This window comes from Protopterus annectens, chromosome 8.part0, assembly GCF_019279795.1.
Source record: "Protopterus annectens isolate FY-2018-M chromosome 8.part0, PAN1.0, whole genome shotgun sequence".
NCBI lineage: Eukaryota > Metazoa > Chordata > Ceratodontiformes > Protopteridae > Protopterus > Protopterus annectens.
The window spans coordinates 253,683,587-253,705,998 of NC_056741.1; the positions used below are offsets into that span (position 1 = coordinate 253,683,587).

Genomic DNA, 22,412 nt, shown 5'->3' on the forward strand with positions numbered 1-22,412 from the left:
TGTCTTGGGTAATGAGTTCCCAGTTTTTGGCCTTCAGACCAATTTTTCCGCCTAAAGGAGCATTCAGTTGGGAAGTGCTTGGAAGTTTTAAAAGCAAGTCATTGACACAGTTTTCCATAGGGGGGAGTCTTACTACTCCCAGATTTGGGTGCGGAAACCCCCCACTGCCTAGTCTTGTGTGTCCCTTCGGACTGAAACCTGGGGTTTCTGCTGGGTCTGGGTTTGGCTTGAGAAGACCTGGAAGGGGCTAGAAAGGACCAATTTTTAGAGGGCCAGTGCCTACTACATCTAGGAGGCTGAGCTTGTAAGAAATCTTTAGCAGTTTGCATAGATTTAGCTTTATCTTCCATCTTTTTAAGAACTTCCTCAGCCTTTTTGCCAAACAGGCGGTCCTGATTTAAGGGAGTGTCCAACAATTTAACTTTAACATGATCAGGCAAACCTTGCTCCTTAAGCCAAGCATGCCTTCTGAGCACAGACCCAGTAACAGCAGCCCTGCAAGAGGCCTCTAATGAATCAAATCCACATTGCAAAGCAAGTTTTCCAACCTGTTCAGTAGAATGCATTAAATCCTGTAATTCTTTATTTTCAGCACAGTCAGGAATCAACATCATTTTCTGTTTAAGCAATCCAATAACATGTAGTTGATACTTTAACATATGAAACTGTCAGTTTAAAGCCCTAATGGCCAAGGTTGCAGAAGTGTAAACTTTCTTACCCCATCTATCCAGCGCCCTAGAGTCTCTATCAGAGGGGGTAGGATTTTTAGCAGTAGAAGCCTTAATGCCCTTAGGTCCCTGTGAAATAGTCTCTGGATCCGCAATAGGATTTTTAAAAAGGAACTTGTGAGAATCAGGAACCTTGTAATATCTGTCAGGTTTTCTGGGAACAGGAGGCAAAGAATCAGGGGCCAAACTAGATTCTGAAAAGGCATCATCAACAATGTCTAGTACAGGAGGTATAGCTAAAAGGCCTATACTGAGGCAGGAGTAAGAAATCCCTAAGCCTCTTTTTTGAATAAGAAAAATCCTGGCTTTCCCAGAGGAAATGCTCCCTTAGAGTATGTAAGGTTTCACCAAAAGAAAAATCCTCTGGAGGGGAAGCAGAGGGAATAGAGTCCTCTGCATCAGAATCCTCATAAGTAGATAAGGGCAAATCCAGATCATCAGAAGAATCAGAAAAATCAGAATCCTGGTCAGAAGATTCATAAACAACTTCAGTCCTAGGTCTCTTAGAAGGGGGAGGTTGGCTTCCCCTGATTAGAGTTATAAGATCTTCAGCCATTCTTATCATTTGTTTTTTAGGCATAGAGGCCTGAGCATGTGGCCTGGACATCGGTTTCTTAGGCATGGTTCGAGATTTTGGCCTAAATGAAGAAGGAGGCGTCGGTTTAATATGCAAGTCCATAGGCCTGAATATACCCTCAGAAGCCGGTGCCTGCACAGCGGCTCTGGACCCATCCAAGGTAGAGACATCCGCAGGTTCCACAGTTGAAGCATGTCGCGGCATACCGGACTCCGAATGTGTCTCAGTAGAGGCCTGCGAGTCAGAAGTACCGGGTATCAGGGGCTGCGAAAGCACCTCACTGAGTACTGGCGAACTGGCGACTGGCTTAGGAGAAGCGTCGTCGGCAGCTTTGGACCTCGGCGGCCTGTCTCTGTCTTTATCTTTACGTTTTTTCAGAATCCCGGTTGTCGACTAACCGACATTTCTGGATAATTAAACCGAGAATCGAAATATTTAGAAGCGAAAATATACTGACGACGGATAGTGCCCTGATTAAATAAAGCACAAAACCGACAGCAAGGTACGTCGTGGTTAAGGCCTAGGCAAGGAATACAGTACGAATGAAAATCTTTGTAAGGTATTTGCTTTCCACAAGTAATGCAATTATTAACTTTTACTGACATTGGTAAGGAGCAAGAAAAAGTCTCCCCAATGGGGTACTTAGCTTTAGCTGAAGACTTTGGTTCTGAAACTCGAAAACGAAAATTTCATCAGTCGGCCGACCGGTACTTGCAAACTGCTTCTGCTTCAGGCACTGCACAGCAAGAATGACTGATGTAATGGTGTCGGCTGCATGTTTTATACCCCTGACGTCATGGAAGAAGGGACAGCAACCGACGCAGGACCCAAGACTTTGTTAATAAGGCCGACTGAGGGCTACTGCAAGCAGATAACCCCAAATGTAATGATTGCAACAGTGAAACACGAAGAACATCTGCTTACTATGCTTGAGTGGAACCTACGTCTAACCATGATGGCGGCTAACAAGATCTGAGGCAATGCAGATGAAGCAGGGCATTATGGCTAGAGAGAGGAGCTTGAGAGCTGGATCAGAAGTGTAGTATATGTGGCCAAGTCGAATCAGAGGATCGGATCCAAACCCATTAGTGAGGAAGAATGAAAAGGACACATCACATACAGCTCATTTAAATCCTGCCTTCTTTTAAACCTCATTCCTCCCCTGTATGTCTTATTCACGATTCCCATTTTTTTTATAATTTGCTCCTACCCTTTTCTAAAGATTTCCATTTTCTAGTAATTGCTTTTTTGACAGCCACCATAAGTAGACTTAGCAAGGCCTTGTTATGTCTAAGCAATTCCGATTCTGTATCATAGCTCAGAAAAATCATTTCCCTAGATACATTAATTTGCTCAACCAGTATCGCTGATAGAGTAGTCTGCAAGAAATCTTTAAAGTCTGCCAACTCATTACACTACCAGAAAATACATTCCCAATTACCCTTTTCTTCCCCATCACACCTCCAATATTTGCTGTCTACCTGAGGAAAAATTCTTTAGAGTCTACTTGGGTTATATAAAAATACATGTGTAAACATTTCCAAGCAAAAATCCTAAATCTTCTAGATTTTGTTGCATATTTGGTGACATATCTATGTGCCCCTATTGTTTCTTTGTGAATTGCTTATCCAATCTATCTTCCCAAAAGATTTTCTAACCTCCTCTGATTGATTCTTATAGTTATCATGGACTATATTACACAGTCTACTAATTATGCCTTTTTTAACAGCAGCTTCTGTTTTAGATTCTACTAAAAACTCTTCCAGCACTGGTCTTTCATTTAGGACCCCCCATTTCTTTCTCTTTGCCTAAACTCTGATATCAATCCTTGATAGGGAAGGCAATCTCTAACCTGCAGTCCAAATAAATTTGTGGTGTCCTCCCATTTTATTACCTTTCCCTCTCTAGTTATTTACTCCCAATACCTTGGTTCCCTTGCCAGTTTTCTCCAATAAATCCCAGCCCCCTATTGTCTACTGTCTGTGTCCCTAACTGCAATCACCCCTATCAGCATAATCTCCTTTCTCCATTCCTGTGTTCACTTAGTTCTTAGAAAACTTTCTGCTCCTTTATGAATATAATATTCTCTATCATTGTTACTCTCCTTAAAGATCTGCATCCAAAATCTCAGTCTCTCTTTGCTTCTTGAGCTTCTCCCCTGTTTCATCATCATCATCCCTTTCCACTCTGAATTATAGGTTTCTGTCTGTGCTATGTATAGGAGCTTTAACTATGTAGCTCTAAAATACCCCTTCAAATCAGGTAATCCCAATCCACCTTGTTCTACTGGAAGAATCAACGTATCCCACTTGACTCTTGCTGTCTTCTCCTCCCAGATAAAATCCTTCAACTCTTTATTAATTGCAATCCACAACTTCTCCTCTGGTTAATAAAAATATGCCTGACCTGCGTATAAGACTAAGGGGCTAAAAACATTTTAACTGCTTGTATCTTACCATCCATATCCATAAAACAGATTTTCCATATTCTTAGTTTTTGTACAATGGTTTGTTTAGTCGCTTCCCAAATATCCTGAGCTGCCATAACATAATCCTTTTTAATCTATACTACTAAGTACTTCACTTTATCATGTCCCCATAAATATGGATATTGCTGAACCAATGTGTGTGTGGCTAAATAATTTATAGCTATTGCCTTTGTTTTAGGTTCATTAATTCTGTATGCCAAAATGATTTGAAACCGTATCAAAATGTTCCACAACACTAAAATGTCCCTTTCTGGTTTTATCAGGCATAAAGGAATACCGTCTGCAAATAGAGCCAGTTTTTCTTGACTATCATACCAATTATATCCTTGAATTTCTGAGTCCCTTATTTCTTTGCCAGTGGTTCTAAATTTAATGTAAATAACAAAGGAAAGAGAGGACACCCCTGCCTGGTTCCTCTGCTCAAGCAGAAATGATCAGAGAGGAACCCATCTACTTTAATTTTTGCCTCCAATCCCTCATATATCCTCCTAATCAAAATTACAATTTATCAGGGAATGCAAATGCTTCTATTGTCCTGCTCATACAGTCCCAGAATATTCTGTCAAATACTTTCTCTGCATCAAGACCCACCAACAACAGTGGTATTCGCTTACATGCTGCTTCCCTCTAGATCAACAGTGTTCTGTTAATGTTGTTAAATGTTTGCCTCCCCTCTACAATACCATATTGGTCCATATCTATCAATTTTGGCATCACTTTTGCCATTCTTTTAGCCATTATAAAAATAAACACTTTATAATCATGGTTTAGTATTGACATGGGCCTGCATATGAAGCTGGATCTGATAGATCTTTACCCTCTTTAAGTATTACAGCTACCAATACTTTCTTCCAGGATGTTGGTACTTCTCCTCTTAAAATACTGTTAAACGACACCTTCATGATCTTTCAGTTTTTTCCCTGCTTGCTTCCAAACTTCCACAGGAATACCATCTAGTGTCAAATGCTTTTGACACATTTAAGAGGTAGGATTCTAGGCTGCCAGTATTTATATTAGTTTATGATTTCAGTAAAACTGAGCAGAGCAGTAGTAGTGCTGTGTTGAGGTCAGAAACCATGTTGAGTGTTGGAGAGGAGATTGTTATTGTGAAGGTGGGAAAGGAGTTGGGAATGAATGCATTTTTCTAATATTTTGGAGAGTGCAGGTAGAATGGTTATAGGTCAGTATCTGGAGAGGTTGGTGGATGCACCCCCTTATGTAGAGGTATGATGTGGGATTTTTCCACATGGCAGGGATGTAGCTTCTGTAATTAATCAGTTTATGAGTATAGATACAAGGGATGCTACAGCATCTGCAGCGATTCTGAAATATTCTTGTGGCAAATTGTTAGCAGCTGGTGTGGAATTTTTTAGTTTTAAGATGTGTCTTTTGATAGAAGAGGTAGATACTGGTTGGAGGGAGAAATGATTTTGCTGGTGATTAGTATGTTTGTGATAGTGAGGCTAGTAGGTGGTTTGCTACGTAGGGAGAGGAAAGACTGTATGAAATGTGCAATGAATTGGGTAACTTACTGGGACTGCGTTGCTAGGGCGGCCACAGTGGTGCAGTGGTTAGGATTGTCGCCTCACAGCAAGAGGTTCTCCGGTTCGATACTCGGCTGGGGTGCATTCTGTGCGGAGTCTGCATGTCCTCCCAGTGGTCACGTGGGTTTCCTCTGGGTGCTCCGGTTTCCTCCCACATCCCAAAGACATGCTGTAGGTGGATTGGACACTCTAAATTGGCCCTAGGTGTGAGTGTGTGCGTGTGTGTGCCTTCCGTGGAAGGTTGGGCGCCGGGCTGGCAACTCAACACTGTAAAACTCCATTGCCAATCATAAGCAGACAGGTGATCTGCTGTGGTGACCCCTAACCAAGAAAAGCCGAAAGAAGAAGAAGACTGGGACTGCGTTGCTGGTGGTTGTCGATGAAGGAGTCATAGTTTAGCCTGGGTGTAATAGTCTTTTGATTGTGTTCAAGAAAAGTTTAGGGTTCTACTGGTGGTTGCACTGGAGCTTAGAAAAGTATTTAGTTTTGCCTGATCTGATTCTTTATTTAGAAAGGTTCCTAAGCTGTCTACAATATTGCCATTTTTGTGGTGTTTTGTTAGAAGACCACGCTTTCCAAGTTTTATCTCTGTTTAGCATGAGCTGCCTTGGTTTCGCTTGTGAGCCATGGGGCAGGGCTGGGTTTGATTCATTGAGATCTGATGAGAATGTGTTGTTAAAGTGAGTTATGGCATCATTTAAGATAAGTATTTTAGAATATCCCAGTAATAAAATCTCACTACTCAATGTTGTTAGTGTGACTCTAATAATAGTTTTTATATATTATAAAGAATATGACTTTTTAATGATTCAATGTGTCTTGTAATGGATTCAGACCAGTCCATATGAGCACCCATATATTTCCAGGTACTGCTTGTCCCTGCTCCCATTAGTTTTTGAGTTCTAGTTTCTCTCATAACATCTGAAAATGTACACATTAAGAACTCTACTAATGTCTACAAAACAGTTTTATGCAGTTTTCTGTAAATGTTTCACACATGCATTATAGTCAGAGTGTACAAACAAATGTGGTTCATAACCAGTCCATTGCAGTACAACACTTGTGTGCTCCAGAAGCAACTTGAAAACTTAACTAGCATGGCTTGGAGTGCTGTTCAACAAGGCTATGAAGATATGACTGGTAAAGTGCAATAAGACACTGAAAAGATTTATACCAGTGTTTCCTTTTTATCTTTTATTAATTATGTTAGGTACATGACCATACACTATATACGGGCTGGTGCAGTTAAATATACCACTTTTTATACTCCTAAACTGATGGTTCAGATTTATGCTGGCCTTGAATCCTCTGTTTGAAGACAAAAAGTTTTACCACAACGGTCTGATCATAAATTCTTCACCATCATATTGCCTTTGTAATAGCACATCTGTTTTTTCAATATATCAAACTAAAAAAAAGTGTCAAGAAACAACAATGCATGCCCTCCAAGACTGGTGAGTAATCTTGGTTAGCTACTTAAAATATTTTACTTTTCCGGACATGAAATACAAAACTGAGACTAGTATATTTTAATAAAATGACAGTTATTAAAATATCTATACAACATCCAATACAATGACAGCATCAAAATGTGTGTTAAAGATACAACTAAGTTTTCTTAAAAAAGGAAATAAAAAGATTATTTTTCCCGATGGCTATTATGTCAGTAAGTTACACATTTCAGCTTAGTACTTATAAAAAGATCGAGAAGCATGGCACATTTGCTGCAGTGAAAAACTGCAAAGAGTTTCTACATGACTTACTCCCTCCATACCCAGGAGTAAGACTGACTATAAAGTATGCATAAGGGTGTGTGTGTGTGTGTATCTAATCTCCCACAAGCATGACTAAGGTAGATCTCATTAGTTTCACACTTTTAAACCTTACCATCTTATCCCCCATTCTCCCTCCTTTCATATGACTGCCCCACGTTACAACAATGCAGGAGTGAACTTTCTACAATTAAGTGCATCATTATATTCTGCAGTAGAATGCTAACATTTTGTTGACTTTTAAACGTTTACAGCATTTTCAGAGCAAAAACATATAGACGCTGTGCAACCTGTGCTGAGTACCTCAATCATTGTTAGTTCAGCTCCTACCTGGTTGGCACATGTAAAGTTATTTAACAAAGAAAACATGTTAAGCCATGGTCTCCGATCACAAACTTGAGAGTGGTGAATGACATTATTTTACAAAGGCTGGCCATTCTCCTCTCTTTATTCATATCTACAATCTATTTGTAGGTTGTCACAAATAAACATATTTTTACCATATTACAGTTTTTTTTTAGGTTACACTACAAAGCACTACTGGGATTTCACTATAAATCTGAACTTTAAGTTCACCCAACATCAAATTTACAGCAGTAAAAAAGTACTTTAACAAATTTTGTTCACTCCAATGATTTGCTAACTTACACTCTATGCAGTCAATATCCTAGGTAATGTTAAATTCTCTGCAGTTATACTCGTGGAATACTACAGTCTCCTTTCCTGGAAATACAGTAAGGTATCGGACCTTTGATACAATCAGACCGCTTCAGTTTCCATTCTAAAGCAAACGGGAATTAAATTGCACTCCTCAAATGAAGAAAAACTAGAAAGGTTAAACACAGGTAAATGTAGTCTCCAAAAGGTCAATACATCTAACATCAAACTTTGTTTCCTCTCTTCTACAGTAAGACTATGTAAACTTCAAAGTGTCTACAAGTGCAGTTACATCAGAACTACAGAAAGGCACATGGCAGTAATAAGCAGAGATAAAAACTCATCCACCGTACAAAGAGGAGAGTGGCTCTTAGGTTGATCAATCCTGCCTATCACACAGAACTTTCTGCGCCAACTCATTCTGAAGCAAAGGCCATTTGCAACACAAACAGATTGGCTTCTTACTAGCAAAATACTTGTCTGACTCATAAAATATAAAATAACCAGTTTAGACATTTTGAGAGACATGAAGATTAATCCTTTTACACCTTTGCTTGCTTCCCTAATATCACCCAAAAGGAGTGCACAAATGAAAGCCAAAAATGAGAAAAAGCCTACATGCCTTCCTGGTGGTATGGGTGTTATATTTAACAAGGGATTACATAACAGGAAGTAAAACACTTTACAAAAGTTGGATCAGAAGTCATGCACAGAACTTTGACTTAAACCAAACATTTTCTGGTTGTAATTCTGTGCTAAATATTTGTCCCCCCTCCCCAAATACATATTTCTTTAATTCAAAACCGTATAAATAAAACACCAGTGACTGCAGAGAATCCAAAAATCAGCAAGATAACTTTAAGAATTCTTTGTTCAGGAAAATTCAGTTCATGAGGAAGGATTTCCAGAAAGGTGATATAAATAAATGTCCCAGATGCCAAGCCCTCCAGTACACTGCGTGTCAGCTGATGTATAGCGCCAGGTGCCTCAGTAAGTGCAATGCCAACTGCAATACCCAGTGGTGACATCAATGCAAAAACAAAAATGCAGCACAGCACCAAACCTGGCCGTATATGGCTCTGGACAAGTTTCAAGGTCATGCTAAAAGAAATGATGCACTTGTGGATCAGCAGTGCCACACTTATCTCCAGCACTCTGGAATTCACCTGTTGAAGGCCAACTGCTAGTCCCTCAAAGACAGAGTGCAAGGAAAGGGACAAGACCATGATGAAAGAACGGATAACAGAGTGCGAGTTGAAATCCACATGAAGATGAACACCAGACTCACTATGGTGCCTCCCATCACGTCTCTGATTTTTATCCCAGTGCTGTGATTGGATATTCCCCTCTGACGATGCACCCATCAATGCTCGCTCTTCTTCCAAGGATCCTGACTGATCTTTGTATGCAAGGACTATCTGCTCCATCACCAACACTATAAAGAAGCCCATTGCCATTATGAACTCTGGCAATGGAAACTGCAGCTACAAAAACAAAATGGGAAACAGAAGTTAGGAAAAAAATAGGAAATGGTTACTTGCTTATTCAACTTTCAGAAGGAAGGAATACTGATAATATGCAATCTTATGGATGCAATCTTATGGAAAATTAATACAACTACCACTCGCTGTGAATAAATAATAAGCAAGCCAAAGACAAGTACACTTAAACAGCTGTGTCAGAGTACTCACCATAACTGTAGATATTTGAAGAAAAAAGTTAATAGCTGCAGTACAGTCATAAACAAATGGAAATAACCATGGGAAGATGGCAGTCTTTTGATCAGACTTAAAGAGCAGTTAGATGCCCTCCACCCCATTAAGGGCATGAGGTTGCATGCCACAGAAGAGGATGACAGCAAGAAGCTCATCAATAAAAGAAGCATAATACATTCTGTCATCTTCTATTTTTGTTTTCTATCTAGAGTTGATGGTCACAAGGAAGTGTATTGGTATTCCTCAACCAATGTGTACTAAGGGAAGCATCTAACATACTATAGCAGAAAAAAGAACTTGTACAGCCACTCATTTATCATACTCACTAACAACATAGACCAGGTCCCTCCATATAAGAAAACAATGTATGAAAGGTCATACTAACTAAAAGAAATTATAAGGCAGAAGCTACCTGACAAAAAATCTGCCTATTCAATAACAGAAGGGAGGCTGTATAACAGCTCCTCCTACTACAATAATCCTACTATTCAAACACATATGGTTACAGTGGGCAACCTTACACAACTGTACCATGTTTATCATAAGGCTTACATCTGCACTGCATTCATACAGGAATGAGAGATAATCGAGCAAAGCAACTTAGACCTGGGTAGAGAACTACTGCACACATTGAAGTAGAGTAGAAGCAAAGAAAAACACAGCCTTGTTCCTCAACTGAATGTCCAGCTTCTAACACTTTGAAAAGGTATGAATGGGTATTCAAGTGCAAGCCTCACTGATAATCTGGAGATGAAGGTTTTTTTTTTTTTTTTTTTTTTTTAAGAAAAGCTGTAGTTGTAGCAGCTGCCCTTCTGGAGGTGGTCTGACCTGCCCAGTAACAGACATCCGATAGGGAGGGTGGCCTAATCGTTAAGGTGTTTGCCTTACAAACGCAAGGTGCAGGGTTTGAGTCTCACAAGGGATAATTGGCTAGGATTAAAATGGCTCGAAAGGGCAGTTAGCTTAGTACTAATTTATAATAACAGAAGGTAACAAATCTGCTATCCATTTGAACAAAGTCTGTTTGGCTATTAGCCTGTCCTGCTTTCCTTGGCATACAAAAAAAAAAAAAAAAAACGGTCTGACTGGTTTTATTGAAATGACACTTAAGCTGTCTGTGTGCATCTATGGTGTAGAGAATTACTTTTGAAGGATTAGGATAAAATGTATGAAGATGGATAGACTAATTCAAAAAGAATTAAAATACTATCATGGGTGTGAAAGAATGACACAGTCTCACTGGAGAGCTGCAAAAGGTACCCTCTACATCAACACTGGCAAATCCAAAGCAAATTCAAGGAGAGTCCAGAGAAGGGGGGGGGGGGGGGCTAGTATTTAGTGACAGCTTTTCTCTGTGGAAAACTGTGAAATATTCCCTGCAAGCAATGGCTAATAAGAACAGTATCTTCTAGGATAGGTCTCTAAGGACACCTGAGCTTTCAAAAGGTAGGTGTGTATGTGTATCAGTTATGACATTCAGGTCCTAAGATGAGGAGACTGACTTTTTAAGTCTTAAGTGTAAAGTGCCTTTCAAGAACATTTTTACAACACAGCTGGTACAGACATTGAGAAGAAACCAAAGGAAAGCGGACTAAGATTGCTAATGGATACACTTTTATGGAGAAAAATATAGGCCTTGGTAACAGCAGAGATGCTGCAGGATTTCAGTAAGGCTGAGGTTGGTGGGTCAGGATGCCTCCAGCCACACCAAATTAAGAAGATTCTCCACTTGGCTAGGAAGGATTTTTCTGGTGTCTAGCTTTCTGTCTTCCTAAATGATGCAAACCACCTACCTAGGTAGAAGGAGTGACAGTGGGGGATGCAATGACACAAACTCTTCCAAGTCTTCAGCTTGAGCCCTTTTGATAATGGGACAGACCAAGGTTCCTTTCTACTGAATCAGTAGCGCACTGGAGGGAGTTACTGGATCCTCTCTGGTTATGTGCATCAGCTGGGAGAACCAGACCTGTCTGACAGCTTGAAGTTAGAATTACCCTTGCATCTTCCTTTCCTTCCTTCCTTTCTTATCTTTAACATAAGCTACAAAATAAGCAGAAGTAGATGAAAATCAGAAAAGACATTGGTTCCACTGCATTAAGAACGTATTAGTGGCATATGGCCCCGAGACACACACAGATAAAGCCCTTATTGTGCCCCAGATGATAAGTGTTCAGCTAGTGATATGGGTGCTAGGGGAGGCTACGAGAGAATGGCAGACATTGGCTTGCCCACCCTGAGGGGAGGAAGGCTACCTGGGCTTCCTGCAATAGCAGCATTAACAGTCTTGCAAGCTCTGCACCACAAACAGTATAATACTTGTCCCGAGACACACACAGATAAAGCCCTTATTGTGCCGCAGATGACAAGTGTTCAGCTAGTGATATGGGTGCTGGGGGAGGCTACGAGAGAATGGCAGACATTGGCTTGCCCACCCTGAGGGGAGGAAGGCTACCTGGGCTTCCTGCAATAGCAGCATTAACAGTCTTACAAGCTCTGCACCACAAACAGTATAATACTTGGTTGGAAGGCTATACATGAGTGAAAGAATGTCTGTACCTCTTGAAGGCAGGGACTGTGGCACTTACAATGCTGACATAAGGTGGTCAAGGATTATGGTATACTCCCCTGCAGTAGTATGATGATGCACCAGCATCCTTGATTTCTTGTCCGGCCCCAGACGTGGGTCAGGTTGAGCTCGGGGAAGTTTGAGGAGGGTTTAGAAAACCTAGTGAACAAAATGAGACTCTTGCTGGCAGCTGAAGATCACCTGTGAGCTGGGGGAGAAAAGATGCCTGTGGCTATATTGTTAGATCCTGCCAAGTATATAACAGCCAGACAGCTTCTAAGGCTCATCTCTCTTGTGCCAACAGCACTGCATTTGCTCATCCTCGTTTAGTACCTTCAGTGCTACTGCCATTGCAGCACTTCTGAATTCCATGCCTACAGTCCCACAGTGCCCTTAAGTGCACTGTGGACTGTCTTATAGATGTTACACATGCACTAAAGCAGCCAGCCATTCAAATCTGCATTTGTTGTTGTCTTTCGGCTTTTCCCAGTAAGGGGTCGCCACAGTGGAACTTCGGTCCGCTAATGATTGGCAGTAGATTTTTTACGAAACGCCGAGGTGCCAGCTCGACGCCCAACCTTCAACGAAGGCACGCCCATTTACGCACGCATGTCTTTCAAACGCTACCCAACCGCGGGGAGGACATGCAGACTCCACACAGAAGGCACTCCGAAGCCACGCCGATGTATAAGTCTGTCAACAACTCCTTATTCTGTCATTTGTTACAGGGTTTACTTTTTCCTGCACAAACCCCTATAAAAGCTGGCTGCCTCTTATATCTGTTTCTTGACTCCACCTCTTCTTTGGCTTTGCTGAAGATTGAGAGGTGTAGGAGCAGCACATTCATATCTGCAATGGAAAACTTCATTTGGAACCTATAGCAAGACTACAAAATAACTGCATTGCTATCAGAGTACAACTTTTTTCTTGTTTCTTTTCAGGGAATGTTTTGATTTTTGCCTCATATGTTTGGTCTGGTGTTTGTTGATAAATCACTGAGGGCTGAAGTCAGCAAATAAAAGATATTTGAGTTTCTTACTTTATATCCTTCAGAAAATGCATGCTAACACAAAAACTGATATTCTAGCAACTCTAGGTTAAGAGCAATTTTTAAAATCTGTTCCTATTTTGCCCCCTCCCCCCATTTCTTGCACTAAGAAGTTGAGAGGTGGTGTGTGCCGTTACAGCAAAATGGCAAGCATAACTATGAATAACCTAACACTTTCCAAGATGGAATATCTATCAGTGTAACTTTTTTCTGCCCTATATAATGCATGCCTTTCTAATTTCAATCTTCCTACATCTGACAGTTGTGCCCTGCATACCTCTCAAATGTCCAGATTTCTGCCTCATATTTTTGGTCTGCTCCTCATAAAATTTGTGATTTTATGGCAGATCACTCGGAAGTGAACTCACTAATAAAGACATTTGAGTTTCAGATTTCATATACTTCAGAAAATGTATGCTAATAGAAATATGCTAAAGTAACATGGTTTGTAAGTCTGTAAGTGCAACATTTAAATTCTGTCCCTATTTTGGGGCCTTTGCTCCCACATTATTTTATACTTTGCTCACATTTCTTGTGCTAAAAGTTTAAGAGGTACATTAGACACCAGGAACACTTACTTTCAAAACAGTGGAGCCCTGGAATAGTTTTGCAATTGCTATGCTTACATGCAACTGAAGAATTTTATCAAGTTATGAACAGCATTTACTCACTGACAAAAGTGCTAAATGATGGTTGCACAGCTGCCAACCATGTTGTTTTTCTCACCCTTACTACCCAAGAGGTTAGTACTGCCATACTTAGAATTCTACACTAAATGCCAAGTTAGTACTCCTGGTGCTGAATGTGTGAAAGAAATACTGGTAAGTAACATCAGGCCATGCTGTTTTATATACCTATATATTTATTTATATATTTATAAAATATATATTTATATGTACATTTATGTTTGTGTGCTAAGGTGCAATACATATATATATATATATATATATACACACACACACACACACATATATATAAATATACGTGTGTGCGTTATATGTATGTTTGCTTACACATGTACATGTATGTATGTTGCGCACACGTGTATATATATATATTTTTTATTAGATTTAAGAAAGATATTTAGCACATGTACCCCTATACTGCTTATGCTTAGTGTTGAAACAGTCTGTTTTAATTATTTGTTCTTATACATTTTGGTATTTGTAGGATTGTACATGACTTTTATCTGTAAAGTGGTGACCGGGGAAAGTGTAGTTAGGCAGCACAGGGATGAGTTAAGACAGGCACTGGGTGGCAGTGAAGAGTTACCAAATAGCTGGGTAACTACAGCAGAGCTAGTAAGGGAGATGGCTAGAAAGGTGCTTGGTATGACATCTGGACAGAAGAAGGACGACAAGGAGACATAGTTGTGGAATGAGGAAGTACAGGAGAGTATACAGAGAAAGAGGTTGGCAAAGAAGAAGTGGGATTGTCAGAGAGATGAAGAAAGTAGACAGGAGTATAAGGAGATGAGGTGCATGGCAAAGAGAGAAGTGGCAACGGCTAAGGATAAGGCATATGAAGAGTTGTATGAAAGGTTGGACACTAAGGAGGGAGAAAAAGATCTGCACCAATTGGCTAGACAGAGGGACCGAGCTAGGAAAGATGTGCAGCAGGTAAAGGTGATAAAGGATAATGAGGGGAACATACTCACAAGCGAGGAGAGTGTGTTGAGAAGATGGAAAGAGTACTTTGAGGGGTTGATGAATGAGAGGGAGAGAAAGTTGGATGATGGGATAGTGAATCATGAAGTACTATTGATTAGCAAGGAAGAAGTAAGGATAGCTATGAAGAGGATGAAGAATGGAAAGGCTGTTGGTCCAGATGACATACCTGTGGAAGCATGGAGGTGTTTAGGTGACATGGCAGTGGAGTTTTTAACCAGATTGTTTAATGAAATCTTGGAAAGTGAGAGGATGCCTGAGGAATGGAGAAAAAGTTTTTTGGTACCAATTTTTAAGAATAAGGGTGATGTGCAGAGCTGTAGTAACTACAGAGGGATTAAATTGATCAGTCACAGCATGAAGCTATGGGAAAGAGTAGTGGAAGCTAGGTTAAGAAGGGACGTGATGATTAGTGATCAGCAGTATGGTTTCATGATGGGAAAGAGCACTACAGATGCGATGTTTGCTCTGAGAGTGTTGATGGAGAAGTACAGAGAAGGTCAGAAGGAGCTGCATTGTGTTTTTGTAGACTTAGAGAAAGCATATCACAGGGTGCCTAGAGAGGAGTTGTGGTATTGTATGAGGAAGTCGGGAGTGTCAGAGAAGTATGTAAGAGTGGTACAGGATATGTACGAGGGTAGTGTGACAGCGGTGAGGTCTGCGGTGGGAGTGACGGATGCGTTTAAGGTGGAGGTGGGATTACATCAAGGATCAGCTCTGAGCCCTTTCTTATTTGCAATGGTGATGGACAGGTTGACAGACGAGATCAGACAGGAGTCCTCGTGGACTATGATGTTTGCAGATGACATTGTTATCTGTAGTGAGAGTAGGGAACAGGTGTAGACAACCCTGGAGAGATGGAGATATGCTCTAGAGAGAAGAGGAATGAAAGTCAGCAGGACTAAGGCAGAATATATGTGTGTGAATGAGAGGAAGGATAGAGGAATGGTGAGGATGCAAGGAGTAGAGCTGGCGAAGGTGGATGAGTTTAAATACTTGGGATCAATAGTTAAGAGTAATGGTGAGTGTGGAAGACAGGTGAAGAAGAGAGTACAGGCAGGATGGAGTGGGTGGAGAAGAGTGTCAGGAGTGATTTGTGACAGACGAGTACTAGTAAGAGTGAAAGGGAAGGTCTACAAGAGAGTAGTGAGACCAGCTATGTTATATGGGTTGGAGACAGTAGCAATGACAAAAAGGCAGGAGTCAGAGCTGGATGTGGCAGAGTTAAAGATGTTAAGATTTGCACTGGGTGTGACGAGGGTGGACAGGATTAGGAATAAGTATATTACAGGGTCAGCCCAGGTTGGAAGGTTTGGAGACAAAGCCAGAGAGGCAAGATTATGTTGGTTTGGACAGGTGCTGAGGAGGGATGCTGAGTATATTGGGAAAAAGATGCTAAGGATGAAGCTACCAGGTAACAGGAAATGAGGAAGGCCTAAGATAAGGTTTATGGATGTGGTGAGAGAGGACATGCAGGTGGTTGGTGTGACAGAGCAAGATGCAGAGGACAGGAAGAAATGGAAACAGATGATCCGCTGTGGCGACCCCTAACGGGAACAGCCGAAAGAAGAAGATGATGATGATGTATAGGATTTTTATCTCTATGGATTTGTTTACTTTGGTGGTGTCACTGTCTAGGGAGGAGGTGCTTTTAGTAGATGCGTTGATCTCAGGACTTTTAGCTATGCTTCCATCCCCCATTTGCTGTATGTCAGAGTTTATTTGCAATAGGAATATAATGGTCACTCCATTAGGCTTGCTTGCACTTTATTGCATTTGTACTGTTACCAGAGGGCACAGTTATGCTGAATGTCTTGTCCCATTACATTTTTCAGTAATTTTGAGGACGAATGTCACAAATGTCTATATATCTTGACTGCTGCCCACCAGCTGTTTGCAGGCTCTGTGGAGATGTGCTGACTGCAGGCTTTTTAGCTATAACTCCAGCCTTCATTACCTCCATGTCAGAGTCTGCAATGGGAATGTACTGGTTGCTCCATTAGACTTGAAGTCTGTATTCTTGCACTTTACAGTTAAGTTATCTGTACAGTTACCAGAGTGCACAGTTATGCTGAATGTCTTGTTCAATTATATTTTTCAGAAGCCTGGAGTACATTTGACAAAAATGTCCTTATAATGTGACCTCTGCCCACCAACTATTTGGAATGTTCAGTGTATTATGTGCTGACCACGTGTCTTTTAGCTATGATTCCATCCTATATTTGCTGTACGTCACAGAAAATGGAATGTTCTGTTTGCTTCCTCAGACTTGTGGTCTGTCTACTTGCACTTTACAGCTCCGTTATCTGTTACCAGAGTGCGCAGTTATGCTGAATGTGGTTTTTCATTGCACCAGCAAGTCCTGCTGTCTGCAGGGAAAGCATGTGTGAGCAGGCTTGCATCTCGCTGTCTGGGGGGAGGTGTCTGCACCTAGTCCCACAGTCTTTGGGGGGAGGTCTGTGTCCAGGCCCAGGTCCCGTTGTCGGGGGGGGGGGGTATCTGTATCCAGGCTTGGGTCCTGCTATCTTGGGAGGAAGGCATCTGCATCCAGGCCCGGGTCCTGTTGAATGGAGGGGAGTCATCTGGGTCCAGGCCTGGGTCCTGCTCCGGAGAGGAGGCATCGGCATCCTGGCCTGGGTCCTGCTGTCTTAGGGAGGAGGCATCTGCATCCAGGCCTGGGTCCTGCTGTCTTGGGGAGGAGGCATCTGCATCCAGGCCTGGGTCCTCCTGTTTTAGGGTGAGGTTCTGCATCCAGGCTTTGGTCCTGCTGTATGAGGGGGAGGCGTCTGCATCCAGGCTTGGGTCCCACTGTTTGGGGGGGGGGCTGTCTGCATCTAAGCTTGGGTCCTGCTGTCATGGGAGGGAGATGTCTGCATCCAGGCTTGGGTCTTCCTTTCGTGGGGGGGGGGGGGAATACAAGCTCAAGTCTTGCTATGGGGGGGGGAGGCTTCTGCATCCAGGTTCGGGTATTCCTGTCTGAGGAGAAGGCATCTACATCCAGGCTTGGCTCCTGTTGTTTTGATGGGAGGTGTAGATCACAGTGTAATGTGTATCTGTGTGCTATGTCTTTAAGAAGCATGCGAGGCTGTGCAGGTATGTATAAATGCCAGACTAGTGCAGTCCCTAGTGCCATTTTGTAGAAGCAGCCAGTGAGTGAGCATGTATGATCGCCGGTTAGTTTGTATATATGTTACTTAAGTCATAGTCAATAAGCCTTTACAGTGATGTGTTGTACAGAACAAAGCTGCTAAAACAGAACCTACGAAGACTCGTTTAATCATGTACCAACATGAAAGAGACATGGTGTCAGAACCGGGATGGAAAAGAGAACATTCGGAGCCATGAGATGTAAAGATGACAGCGAAGGTAAAACCAACAGTACAAACACAACCAAAAAGAATTAAAGGTAATGGATGCGAAAAAAGGCAAAAAGTGCATTACACGGGCACAAACCACATTATCATGCAAGTGGAAAGTACAGAAAAAAGAAGTTATGTTCTTACCATAACATTCCATGTTTGTTGTCCTGTATCTCACCTTCCTTCTTTCTGGTAGGGTTCGGAGCCGATCTTGGCTCTGACTCAGCCACTTCTAAAGCTCGAAGAGTCCTAACTGGCTCGAGGCTCACCCCTTATCCCAGCATGCATAATGGTAGCCACCCAGATCTCATTTATGATAACCAACCACTATATAAGGAAAACATGTATATATATATATATATATATATATATATATATATATATATATATATATATATATATATATATATATATATATATATATATATATATATATATATATATATACATATATATACACACCCAATAAAAGACGTAAGTAACAATAAGGCTCCTTGTACCAACAGGAAAAGAAAACATGGTGACAAGGAGAACACCAAAGGTTAAAAGGCAAAGGATACTCAGCCATATCAGCCAAAAAGTAAATTCCTCTCAATCATCCAGGATGGGGGAAGGTGGGAGGGACGCAAGAAGGAAGGCAAGATAGACGACAACAAACATGGAACATTATGGTAAGAACATAACTTCTTTATGTTATGCTGTCCATCTCGCCTTCCTTCTTTCTGGTTGGGACAGTGTCCCTAGCAACTAAATCCCAGGTGGCTCACTGGAAGAGAGACTTCAGAACCGTTGAAACAAAGGATGCCCTGTTCCGTGTAGCCATGTCCACTTTGTAATTAGTAATGAAGGTATGGGGAGTAGCCCATGTTGCTGCCGCGCAAATAGTATCTAAAGGAAGCCTAGCTTGAAAAGCTATGGAGGTAGCCAAGGACCTAGTGGAATGTCCCCTGACTTTCTCTGAGACTGACACATTCCGAGACTCATAAGCGTAAGTAATAGTACTAGACAACCATTTTGAAAGAGTCACTTTGGAAACTGATGAGCCTTGTTTTCTCTGAGAAAAGGATACAAACAACTGATCTGATTTTCTGATGTCCTTGGTCCTTTGAAGATAAAATCGTAATTGCCTGTGGACATCCAATTGATGTAATTTGTACTCTGCCTTGTTGCCATAATTTGGAAAGAAAACAGGAAGTTCAATTAACTGATTCAAATTATATTCTGAGCAGACTTTTTGTGAAAAGGAAGGATTAGTCCTAAGAGAGACTCTATCCTTCTGAAAAATCATATAAGCCGGGCGGATGGAAAGTGCCTGTAACTCAGAAACCCATCTAGCTGATGTAATCACGACTAAGAAGAGAGTCTTCCATGATAAGAACTTCATAGGACAAGAAGCAGCTGGTTCAAACGTTGGAAGGATCAGAGCGGCTAGTACTATTTTTAAATCCCAAGGATAGAGAGGTTCTCAGATAGAAGGCCTTAATAGTGTAGCACCTTTCAAAAAGGCCTTGCATAACTTATGGGACATGACATTAGAACCTAGGAGTCCCACATGAAAGTTAGAAATAGCAGCCAGTTGAACACAAATCGTAGCAGCTGCTGCTCCTTTTTCGAAGGTTTCAGCCAGGAAATCCAAAATTTTTGCAACTGGGGCTGTAAAAGGATCAATGTCATTATGTTCGGCCCAGAGTGAGAACCTATTCCATGTACTAGCGTAAAGCTTCCTAGTAGTTGGTTTATGGGAAGAAACTAAAATATGTTGAACCATCGAAGAGATATCAGGGATCCTGGCTAGGATCTGAAGTGGTGAAACCAAGCTGTCAGCTTGAGAGTTAGAATGGAAGGATGAAGAGCACCCGACTGATGTGTCAGAAGGTCCGGAACCGGGTCCAGAATCCAAGGCTCCTCTTGCAGGTAATGTGATAGGAACGGAAACCATATCTGATGAGGCCAGTACGGAGCAATGAGGATCAGTTTGCAACTCAGCAACTTTGCTTTCTGAAGAACTTTTGGAATTAAAGGAAAGGGGGAAAAGCATAAAGGATCCCAGGGGCCAATCGTGGACCAGTGCATCTCTGGGTGACTGTCCCAGAGGGGAGACTAGGGCAAAATAGCTGCTGAATTTGTTGTTTAGGTGAGAGGCGAATAGCTCGCAGCGAGGCTGGCCCCATCTGTGGAAAAATCATATCCGCCACCTCTTGTTTCAGAGACCACTCATGGGGCATGAGAATTACCCTGCTGAGCTTGTCCACTATCACGCTGGACTTCCCCGGAATGTGCATTGCAACCAGAAAACGCTGAGAAGAGACTGCCCATTTCCATACCCGAAGGGCTTCCCAACATAAGGGATAGGTTTTGGTTCCGCCCTGCTTATTGATGTATCACACTACTAACATGTTGTCCATCTGAATTGCTATATGGCCCAAAGGGAGAGAATCATGACATGCTTGCAATGCTAGTAACACCACTCTCATCTCCAGGACATTGATGTGCAAATGGTACTCGTGAGGTTGCCAAGTTCCTTGGACTGTCTGCCCCAGATAATGCCCCCCCCACCCTATCTGGGAGGCGTCCGTGGTTACTGTGGCTACTGGAAGAGGGGCTACAAAGGGTCTGCCCAGAGTGACTAGGGGAGAGTGGAGCCACCACTGTAGATCTTTCTTGCAAGTATCCGTGATTAAGATCATGTGTGACATTGGCAAATCCTGATACGACCACTGAGTGAAGAGAAGCCATTGCAGGATCCTCATGTGATAACGGGCTAGCAGAACTAGAGTAATGGCAGCCGCCATTAACCCCAAGACTCTCAGGACAAATTCGAGCCTGAACCTTGGATTTTGACAAAAGAAGAGACACCTGACCTTGAATGGCAAGCACTCTTTCTTATGGAAGCTTGGCTATCATGTCTCTTGTGTTTAGCTGAGCACCTATGAAAGTAATACACTGAGAGGGCAACAAGGCAGATTTTTCATAATTTATTGTGATTCCTAGGCATGCACAAGTGTAAATCATGTGGTTTCTGGCCCTTAGGAGATGATGCTTAGTGGTGCCAGAGAGGAGCCAGTAGTCCAGGATAAGGAAACACCTGGAATTCCAAACGTCTCAGGTGAGCCGTGACTACTGCCATACATTTGGAGAACACCCTGGGGGCTGTGGTGAGGCCAAAGGGCAGAGCTCTGAACTAATAATGACTGGCTCCCAGCCGGAAGCGTAAATGTCTCCTGGACCGCCTGTCCATTTTTATGTGGTAGTACGCGTCCTGGAGATCGATACAGCACATCCAATTGTCCTGACCCAAAAAGGGTAGAATGGACTGCAGTGTTACCATCTGGAACTTGGTCTTCTTTACTGACCTGTTTAACAAGCTGAAATCCAAGATCGGTCCCTAGTCCCCTGTCTTTTTTGGAACTAAAAAGAACCTTGTGTAAGTTACGGATTCTATCTGGTCTGCGGGGACTTCCTAAATGGCTCTTTTTTTGCAGCAAAGTTTTTACTTCTATGGCTGCTTGATCCCAAAGACTAGATAGAACATCTGGGATTGTTGATTTTTGACATCTTGGGGGTGCTTGGGTGAAGGGAATTTTGGAACCCCAGGATATTATGCGCTGTACCCATTCGTCTTCTGTTATATCTTGCCAGGCTCTTGGGTACAGTGAAATTCTGCCCCCGACTGCCTCCAGAGGTGAGTAGTCGGGTAATCCTTCAGGGATTCTGAAAGGGTCTGGCAGAGAACGTATCCTTGTCACCCTGTTGCGGATACCCCCTGCCGTGAGGTCGGCATCTCCTGCTATTTCCCGCTCTGCAACTGGGGGAATTTTCTCCACGAGTGTCCGGCAAAGTTCCTGGGATTTACGGAACTACATTTTACCACTCTTTTGGCCTTTGGGATAAGGCCAGAATGGAGTGGAAAAATAGACTCCTATGGCAGAGAGAGTTTTGCCATCATGTTCACTCCTGGTAAGAGTCTCTCGAACTTGCGGCCCGAACAAGGCCAAGCCGTCAAAGGGGGTGTTCGTAAAGGAGGACTTGAAGGGCTCCACAAATTGACAATGGCGCATCCAGGAGTGTCTGCGAAGAGCCACTCTTGTGCCTGCAGCCCTGCTCGCTCCATCTGCTGCGTAAGAAATCAAGCACATGGAGTTGACAATGGAGGTTAGGGCTACTAGCTGGTTAGTGGACTTGGAAGCCGCTCCCTCAACTGAAGGATCCTGGAGGATATCTCCCAACTCTTTAAGGAGATCCCTCTGAAGCCTTGTAAAATGCGTCAAGTAATTCAGTGACCAGAGAGTAA

The 22,412-nt window shown here is 42.2% G+C and overlaps 1 protein-coding gene across 1 annotated transcript in view; it reads right to left on the reverse strand.

Moving 5' to 3' along the window:
- Nucleotides 1-6,516: 6,516 nt before the first annotated feature.
- SLC39A1 (solute carrier family 39 member 1) overlaps nt 6,517-22,412 on the reverse strand; it is a 373,077-nt gene continuing 357,181 nt past the window's right edge. Inside the window, exon 4 of the mRNA XM_044079733.1 lies at nt 6,517-9,250. Coding sequence (XP_043935668.1) covers nt 8,564-9,250 — 687 coding nt within the window. The 3' untranslated portion in view covers nt 6,517-8,563. The remainder of the gene's footprint in view (nt 9,251-22,412) is intronic.